This window comes from Lactuca virosa, chromosome 3 (genome assembly GCF_052849685.1).
Source record: "Lactuca virosa cultivar CGN04683 chromosome 3, Lactuca_virosa_CGN04683_v6, whole genome shotgun sequence".
NCBI classification, from domain to species: domain Eukaryota; kingdom Viridiplantae; phylum Streptophyta; class Magnoliopsida; order Asterales; family Asteraceae; genus Lactuca; species Lactuca virosa.
In genome coordinates, this window is record NC_136428.1 from 181,519,959 (window position 1) to 181,530,821 (window position 10,863).

Sequence of the window (10,863 nt, forward strand, 5' to 3'; positions counted from 1 at the left end):
GGGGTGACAAATGTCATAACGAAATCAACACCTAAAGAACGTTGCGAACAAGGCAGTCTGGGTCAATCAAGCATGGTTATAAGATAAAAATGAAAACTCACATAAAACAACGACACTTTTAGTTTACGCAAAGATAGTCTTCAAACAGTTTTATATACAAACAAAACTGCATAACATCATTTTAAGTAGGAAAATTACTTATACGCTTCGGTCTTGGTTCATTTAAGGCCACATCTCATTTAAGGGAAAATATAGGATTTTCCTGAAAACAAACGTTACTACATTTCATAGAAAAGGTTTACAAATATACATACAAATGCTTATGAACTCACCAACTTAAATGTTGATACTCTCTTTTCAAATAACTTGTATTCTTAGGAAATCAGTAAATCATGTAACAACTGGCTTAGAGGATGGGACGCTTAGGCGTCGAAACAAATCTTTTGACAACATATTGTAATTGATATTTTGAAACATGTAATACGTACAAATGATGTAACTTTTTCAATTATATATATGTTGGTTATGTTTGCTTTGAACATTTATATTCAACTGTTATGATACACTACATGATAGTCACCTGCCCCTGGACGTTTCCGCCATCCTGGTTTGGGGGTATGACACATTGCTTTGCAAGCCTCTATCTTGTATTCAATCTGTAATGTTCATATGCAAGTTTCTTATTTATGTTTATTGATAGTGTTTCAATTTGATTTCTATAATATATATTCATATTTATACTGTTGGTTTACACAAGTTCTAACACGGATTTAGTGATGGAGAAGTGCCTGTATATAATGTTGCATCTCTTGCCCGCCAAGTGTTTGCTAAAAGGCCGGAATGAAATATGAAATATATACGGTGGGTAGTAGTCCTTTTTGTTATTCTTTATGTCGCCCTGCAATAATTTCAAACCGTAATTTTCACTCCTGATTCCGATTTGAAGGTAAACAACTATTGTATCATTCTTTTGTACCTTTTTAAGAGTTTGTTGGTGATCATTTTAACAGGAATTGAGTTTTGTTTTTCTCTGAAATGTGCAGCGATTTTACAACATGCCAAGATTTGAAAACCTTATAATCACTCTCGATCCTGATTCCAAGGTAGGAAAAAGATTCCTTGACTACTTTTCTTTTATGTTGCCAATATGTAATTTAAGAGCATCTGTTCATATTGATCTAAAAAAATAGACAAAATATGTTTAGCTTTACCTAAATGATTTGGGAAAATTATATGCAAAGATGACATATTTTGCTCTCATTAGAAGTGTGTCATAGAATCGATCTTTTTCGATGCTAATTAATCAAATGATTCCTAATTTGACAAGCACCTCTGCTGCATATGTAGATATATACAAACCTTCACTTACCAGATGTGGATTTTTATTAATTACTACCCATGTTGTGTGTATTAGTAATCATGATGTCCGAAGAAAGTTATGAACTTTATTAATTTTGTAAAAATGTTGATTTTTATAAGTATTTGCATCACGAAAACTTTGATTATTTTTCTCTTTTGTACAATTTAGTAATGATATATATTGTCTTATGAAAAAAAATGCCATAATTTGATTATTTGTATGGTTTTGAATGTGTAGAAAATTATTTGACGTTCTTGTGCTTTCCGAGGCTTTATCAGAACTTACGTGGCCATCCATTCTCAACAAGAGACACATTTTTTAGGTACTGTAATATCTTTAACACACACACACAGATATATATATATATATATATATATATATATATATATATATATATATATATATATATATATATTAGTTCCTCGAATTTTTGTGCATGATGTTGATCTTTACGATCATATCCCATTTGCATATTAAAGTTATGGTTATTCTTTTTTCTATCTTTACTTTAAGAGTCCTCAAATGGACAACAATATCTTTAAAGAAAAAAAATAATGAAATTAAATTCCTTTTGTCAATCCCAATGAATGGTGGAATCCATTAAATATGGAATTTGAAGGAATCTGATGCGATTGAATTCTTTCCATTTCGTATCCAAACATGTCATGGAATGGAATCTTGAGTTCCGGTTCCATCGGATTGGAATCCAAAACTAACATGCCTCATTATTACCTTGCCTTTATTGTAGGTCTATTTTGTTTATCTTCCGTTTAATGACATTCAAAAAACCATTTCATTTTTGCACCTGCAGTTGAAGAACAACTGCTATTCACATCATTTTTTCCTTTTGTTTGCTATTGTTTTTGATTTTCTAGTTTAACAGGTTTGAGTTTTTAAAATTTGATTTCCCATCTACAAACGCTTCTTGGTTACTCATCATCAAAGATAAATCAAGTAAAACCTTCTTTCATCACATGAGTTCCTTTACCTAAATTTTAAATAATAAACTTTTAAGTATTTGTATATATCTTGTTTATGAAACAAACACACACACACACATAAAATCTCTTAATCCCAAAACATGTATGGACTCTTGATCCCCTAAACCCTTACTTTTTACTTTAAAGGTCAAATGGGTTGCTTTTTGATGGATTATAAACATCGCCAACCAGAACCCAACCAATGAAATAACTATTAGTGTTAAATCTTTGCAGCATATAGTTTCAAATGCCTATAATTTTGCAACTTCTTTCTCCAAGATTCGACTAATTTTACATTTATTTTAAGTTTGATGTTTACAAAATGTGAATTTTTCATTGTGATTGATTTCAGATGAACAAATTTGACAACCCAGTTTACGTGGGTTAGTTTTGGTTGCATCGTAAAAAATATTTACTAATTGTTTCTTTAGTTTAGCTTTTTTTGAGCAAAATGCATTAGATTACAATAATATAATACAATGTTCCTAATTTGAAATTCCTGTAGTTGATAATGAAATTTCTATTCGCTTGCTTTTGTTAAAACTTCAGGAAGCAATCAAATGCATGTATCATTCAAGCATAACCATATTGACCACAGATGTCAGCATGAGAAATATTGAGGTAGTTCTTGTTTATAAAAAATCAACTTTCTCCTTTTAGATTACACTAAGGGGTGTTCGGTATAGGGAAATAAAAGCTGGGAAAAAGAATTGATTCCTTTTTTCTTGTCTGGTTAATACAAAAATTAAGGAATTGGGAAATAATTCAATTCCTTTTCCATTAAATTCATTCTCTATTTTGTTTGGGCCAAACGTTTAGATCCATAATAGAAATCCAGTCCAGCTATGTAGAATTAAGGGAAGCGCCGACAAAAAGGATGAAAACTTGAAAAGTGAAGGCGGCAATTGAAGACGAAAAGATGGGCAGAAGTCGAGGAGACGTGGAGACAAGGTATAACATCTAGTCGCATAGGAAGTGCTACTAAAAATGCACACTTTATTCTTTTATACTCGATCTTTCTCTACTTCGTTTTTTTTTTTTTTCGTTCGGCACCCTTCATCGGAACAATTTAGAGTCAAAGACTCGAAGTCGACTTTTCAATCTTCAACCTCTTATTCTCTATCTATAAGGATTGAAGGAAAGACATCACCAATTTTGGACGATTTATTTCTTTTGTTCGGATCAATGTCGATTTCAACTTGATTTCTTTTATTGAACTCGATTTCTCTTCTGCAATCGAATTTATGTTGATAATAACCGCCTGGATGTATTTCTTTTGTCCGGATTAATGTCGATTTCTCTTGATTCCTTTATTTCTCCACTCATGTATGTATGTGAAGTCTAGAATTGGCATATCATAATAATGAAAGAATTTGTGTATATGAAGTCTAGAAACTAGTAAAAGTTGTGTTAATGTTCAGTTTGTACTTGAAACATGAAAAAAGATTTAATCAACCTTCCCCAAGTTATGGCAAGTGTTGATTATTGATTTTCTTTTTCAAGTTCAGTAATTTGATGTATACAGCCATTAAGATATACTTGTCTCTTTTGTTTGGGCTTCCATTTTAGAAACTTGATTGTTGTTTTTACGGCTTATTAGTAGCATAAGACAAAATTGTCGATTGTTGAACATTTAGGAGAATTTCTTTTTGATACAAATAACTGAAATACATAGTTATTATTTTTATTTAAGTTTCTTAAATAAATGAGATTGTTGTGATTGAAGATCCATAGTCATATGGACATCTAGGAAAGTATTGAGGAATGGTTCTAGGCTTAGAACCATTATACTAAATTATACTAAATGTTCTGTCCAGTAATCATATTTGTGGACTATAGTTTATGACTTCAAATTAACTTCTTAAAATTTGTTTTTTATAAACTTAAAATTATGTAGGATTGGTACAAATAAATAGGCATAATTAAACATCTCCGCCCAGGGCATGAAAAACCAATTGACCGGCCGTGTTTGTAGCTCCTTCTTAGTCGATTTTGGAACCGTCATCTTCAAATTTAAGCTAATCTTCCTATCTGTTTTTAAAATTTGTTAACATCTTGCTACGAATTGATTCTTTATACAAGTTTGTATAAGGTTTTTGATGTTAAAGTTGATTCTCGCTATGTTACAAGCAATTGTGTGTCACTGGATAATTGTTGCTGCCAAAAAGAAAGCAACGAATCCTTTCATTGATTGCAATTTGTTAACAGATTATGTATGTACAATGGAAAGTTGTTTTACTGATGCAGTTTTTTTTGGGAATTTTTACCCTATTTTGAATAACAATAAAATCTCCATACTAGCTTGGAATGAGCAGATTTTTTTCCCAGATTGTAGTCCTCTATATTGGCTACAATGTAGGCTCAAAAAACAGCTTAATTGGTTAAGATATGACTGAGTTACACTACCTTAAATACGGGCTGTTAGGACTGTTGTACATTGTTACAACATTTTTTATAATTTTTGTCAAACTTTAAACCATCATAAAAGTCTCATACGAGCTCGAAATTAGGCGATTTTTTTTTCCAAATTGTAGTCTTCTATGTTGTCTACGCTTTAGGATAATAAAACAACTTAATTGGTTAAGATATGGATGAGTTATACAGCCTTAAACAAGGGCTGTTACAATTGTTGTATATTATTACAACATTTTTTATAATTTTTGTCAAACTTTGAACCATCATAAAAGTCTCATACGAGCTCGGAATTAGGCGATTTATTTTTCCAATTTGTAGTCCTCTGTGTTGTCTACACTTTAGGATAATAAAACTACTTAATTGGTTAAGATATGGCTGAGTTATACAGCCTTAAACAGGGGTTGTTACGATTGTTTTATATTACTACAATACTTTTAAAATTTGTCAAACTTTGAACCATCATAAAACTTTATACAAGCTCGAAATTAGGCGATATTTTTTCATAAATGTAGTCCTCTGTCCTATCTACGTTTTAGAATTAAAAAAATAGCTTATTTGGTTAAATCGAGGATTAAGACATGGAAAAACCATTATCAACATCGTGCACGACATGGTATACGGAACAAACACGAGTGGATTCGGCTGGGATACGGATAAATGTTGTGTTACCGTTGATGTTGAAGTTTGGGATGAGTACATAAAGGTACTATAATGATTATTTTTGTAGTATTTTTTGCATCATTAAAACATATTTTAAATGAATAGTAACCAATTAATTTTGTGCCATTCTTGTAGAGTCATAAAGGTGCTGCATGTTTTCGTGATAAACCATTTCCACAATTCGATAACCTATGTAGAATCTTCGGTAAAGATAGAGCTACTGGTCATGGAGCTACTGATCTTGGAGAAGATGTGACTGAAGAGACACAAAGAAACTCACATGTTGGTGTGGAGGGGTTGGAAGATATTGTGGAAGAGACGCAACAAATTGCTCGTGGCAATCGTAAACGCAAAAGGCCTCCAACAGATGATATTGAAAGCTCTTATAAGGAAGTTGCGAAAGAAATGAAAGAGACTTTCAAGGAGGTTGGTGAAAAACTTAATGAAACAATATACAATATAGGAAGGCAAGAAAATAAGGAAGCACGTGATATGATAGATAAAGTTATCGAAGATATACAACACATGCCAAATATCAATGTGAAGCAGCGAATTAAGGCGATTGACATGTTTTGCAAAGATCAATTTCGTGCCCGGACGTTTTTTTAAGATGACAGAAGAAGAAAAGATTTGTTATATGGAAATGATAGGGGATGGACCAATATCATGATTAGGTTATTTTAAGTTATGTTTTTTTTTAGTTTTTATGAATATTGAAGTTGACTCTTTGCACATTCTATATTTGACATAGTTATGTTTTTTTAGTTGTTAAAAATATTGAATTATACTTTTTGCATATCCTTCATTGGACATAGTTTTTGAATAGTATGATTTTCATGTTTCTTTAAAATCTATTTGTAAGTTATTCCTTTATATTAAAAATATGTTTTCCAAAACAATATGTATAAAAAAATAATATTAATTGATTAGAAAATAAATTATTTAGTAACAATTACTATAAAATAAAAAATAATAAAAAAAACATAAAAGATGCATATTTTGACTAATTAAGATGTACATCGTAATGCATTTTTATAAAAAAAAATGGTATTTGAAAATGAATAAACAAGGTAAAAACACTCATTTCCATTTCATTGATTAATACAACCAAACAAGAGAAATGATTATCAAAAATATTTCTCTAGTGGATTCTCAGTTCCACCAAACAGGAGAGTGAATTCTCTTTCTCCAGCTTTATTCTCTTTCTCTGCATTTCCATTCTCTGTAGCAATTCCATTTTTCTGTACCAAACGCACCCTAATATAATACAATGTTCCTAATTTGACCTATTATTATTGTCAGTTTAGCCAATATATGGATTCACATCTGGAGATCCTTTGTGCCATGTCCTCATATTTCAAAGCATCAGGTTACCCATTTCTCTAACGGGTTTATTTTTATAATCTAAAATGCCCTCTAATAATGAATAATGCTAAAATTCATTTTGTTTTTTTTTCTACAATTATACTTCAAGGAAGCCCTAATTAGTTTAGCCAGAGACTCTGGACTCCATCCTTTAGTTCTTTACTTCACTTGCTTTATAAAAGACGATGTAAATAAATTTCTTTATAAATTTACCCTCTTATAAAGTTCACATTAATTACTAATTTAATAAAATTTTCAGTTTCAAGTGCAATTATGATATGAAATTTAATTAATTTCGTGTAATATGATTATTTATGATTTTAAATATTTTTGTAAGATATTTTACAGTTTATTTTTATTTTATTTGGATACCATACTATAAGTAAGAACTTTTTTAATTATGGAAACGATATTAAAATAAATGTTGTATGATACTATAATTAATTAGTTTTATACCTCCCTAAAAATGTCTTTGTTTTATTTTTAGTATGAATTAATAAAATGGATAATGTTTTAGTGATACTATCATTTTTGGTTTGCTTCCACCTATTTTTATTCTGTTATTTTACGGTATGTGTGTGTGTGCGTATATATATATATATATATATATATATATATATATATATATATATATATCGGCTTAGGTTATTTAGTGTATACTAACTATTGTGTGTCAGAATGCATACATCTGAACCAACAGATGGAATTAATTAATGGACATGATTTGAGAATGTATGATATTACAATGAGATAACATGTACCATATAATCACACAAAGTTTTAGCAAAAGGGTATGTTGGACAATTAACTATATTTATAAAAGGAAATTTTCGGATTTTTAAGGATAATTAATTCTCCTAATTTTAAAATTCTTAATTTTTTTAATTAATTCAGTTTTAATTCTAACTTAATTTGTTAACATAACCGATTTTATTCTATCAGAATATTTTTTTGCTAGAATGATGTTCTTTCAGAATTTTATTCTATCAAAATATTATTGAAGAACAACGAAATTCTTGAATCCGAGGTTGAAAAATAACAACATTCTAACATATTCTTATACAGCTGAACTTAAATACAAATTCATACATATTCTTAAAGACTAAAAGCCTTATACATTTTAATATAATTATACATATTCTAAAAGAATATAAAAAAAATGAATAAAATCCTTAAAAAATAACAACATTCTTAAATTTTGAGTATGATCAAACTTTATTCATTCTTCAAGTTATTCCTATTAGGTCTTCAACGCATTCTTCCGGCCATTCCTATCACAAATACAACATAAACTAATAATGGTTAAAAACATGTTACTTGCAATTAACTATCAGTTTATATATTCTGGTAGAATACATAGAATATGACAAAATACATAAAATACATTCTGACAGAATACATAGATTTTATTCTGGCAGAATACATTCTGACAAAATACATGGAATACATTCAAAAGTATTGTATTTACTGCTAATATAATTTTAGATTCCAAATATACAATAACCAGGGACAATAGAAATTGGAATTCAAAATCAGAAATTGAACCAAAATAATAAACAGATAAATTAATTACATTTTTAAACAATTTCATAAAACATGTGTTGCTAGTAATTCTGACAAAATGCATACCACTAGGTTAAATTCTTTAGATTCTCTTTCAGGCATTTCAACAAACACTTATTAGGCATTATCATCAAACAAGACAAAATCCTGTGAAGGGCTTAGTGTGATCGGAAGCAAAATCAAAAAAACATAAATTCTTTAGAGAACATCAAAGTTTAAGTTTTTCAATACCAAATAAAAACAAAGAAGACGAACCTGAAGAATCGTAAATCAACAGGAACTGAAGGTACTGAATTCGTCATAAATACAAACCTTGTATTGTGCATCGACGATATCACATGCAAAAACCTTAACCCTTTCCATCTTACCTGATGTGGATGAGTGCAACATTAATGCTATATATATTCATTTAGTTGTAACGAAAGAATCTATCTTAATGCTATAACATATGTGGTTTAGGATCTGTGATAAAGAAAAAATGGACGAAAATCAAATTGTTCATCAGTCTTTTTAACCATCCTCAAAAGAAATTTGATTATAAAATCAGAAATTAGGTTTAAAAATTAGAAATTGAGTTCAAGAACATACCAGGGTTAGGATGTTGGTGTACAACGGCAACTATAGACCGATTTCGGTGATGAAATACGAAGCCGACGAAGGAGAGCGAGGAAGAAGAAGATACGACAGTGGCAAGATGAGAGATACAGAGGTATGTCGATGGTTATAAAGAAGAGATATTAGGTCAACATATATTTATTTTGTTTCCTTAATTGCAAGTGTAAAACACCAGAAATACCCTTCTTGATTTAATTAATTATTTAATTATTTGCTAATTTGTGATTGAAGCATTTAGGAAAACAATATTTGCTAGAAACATTTGAACCTAGCTCTCTCTCTCTCTATATATATATATCTATATATATATATACACACACACACACACTAGGCGAATGCCCGCACGTTGCGCAGAAACAACTATATAGCTTAAGTCTTTACAAATATATGTTTTTTTTTAATATAGCAATAACGTTGTTGTTAAATTTGATATAATAATTCATATACTAAATTGATATAATGTATTGATTATTTTGAATTATATGATAATATATACATCTATTATAACTACATAATCTCAATCGTTTGAATGACTTCTACCAGCGAGTTACACATGAATAAAATTAAATATAATATATGGTTTAATGTTATTTATAGTTGTTGTTATTTTTAATTCATTTTTTAAAATTTATTTGCTTAATGTTTTCATTTTTATCATTATAATTATTTAAAACATCAAACATTGTTTTTTGATTTTAAAGGTAACAATATAATCATTTATATAGAGTTATTTTAACTATTGTTATTGTAAGTTATTTTAATCTACTTATTTGAAAACTTTTAACGATAATAAAAATATCTTTAGGAAATATTATAGTTAAATTGAGATTACAAGTTAGTTTTTGCATTTATCACTACAATTTATCATTTTTAACTATTTACAAAATATTCTTTGGTTTTTTAAGTAGAACTGAAATTTATATTTAAGTTGACATTGTAATGTTATATTTAAAATAACAATTTAAGTATTTTGTCCAAACTGTTCAAAAGTTGTAGCTTTAAACTGATAATGGTTTACGTACAATAACATATTAAATCTAATAAATTAAATATAATATGTTAAAATTTAAAGACATAACTTTATAAGTAAAAGTAAAAGATATTATTTTAAAATTGAAATTTAGTATATTTATGATTACACTTTAGGTTTGATATTTATTTAACCTTATTAACCAACTTATAATCATTCTTAGAAAAACGCTACAATTAATCACTTTTAACTATTTATAAAATATTCTTTGGGTTGTTTAAGTTAAACTAAATTTTATATTTAAGTTGACCCTATAATGTTATATTCAAATTAATAATTTAAGTATTTTATACAAATTGTTCCAAAATTGTATCTTTAAAATGATAATGCTTTACATCCAACAATATATTAAAACTAATAAATTAAGTATAATATGTTAAAAGTTAAAAAACATCACTTAATAAGTAGAAGTAAATATATTATTTTAATATTGAAATTTAGTTTATATATGATTACACTTTAGGTTTGATATTTATTTGACCTTATTAACCAACTTATAATTATTATTACAAAGAAATTGGAAAGCCATTGGAGTTTCAAATGAATGTGGTGAAATTAAAAAATGCTTCCTTTATAATATAGTATGATGATATGATATGTATATATATATATATATATATATATATATATATATATATATATATATATATATATATATATATATGGGAACGATAAATTGAGAACACCTAAAAGGTCGAGAACGTGAGAACAGTTCTCGACCAATAAATATATAAGGGCATATTAGTAATTGTATACTTTAACTAAATTGAAATAAAATAAAATTCAATCCAATTCCCTTAAATTTAGGATTAGTTACCAAAAACAAGAAATATTCGATTATTTATTTTTCTTATTAATGGAATATAAAAAACATT

The 10,863-nt window shown here is 28.2% G+C and overlaps 1 protein-coding gene across 1 annotated transcript; it reads left to right on the forward strand.

Annotated features, from left to right (window-relative positions):
- The first annotated feature begins 5,040 nt into the window (after positions 1-5,040).
- On the forward strand, positions 5,041-6,062 carry LOC145162752 (uncharacterized). Its single transcript, XM_079081808.1, has 2 exons — positions 5,041-5,458; positions 5,551-6,062. The coding sequence occupies exons 1-2, from the start codon at positions 5,366-5,368 to the stop codon at positions 6,022-6,024; spliced, it is 567 nt and encodes a 188-aa protein (XP_078937934.1). The 5' UTR covers positions 5,041-5,365; the 3' UTR covers positions 6,025-6,062.
- Positions 6,063-10,863: the final 4,801 nt, after the last annotated feature.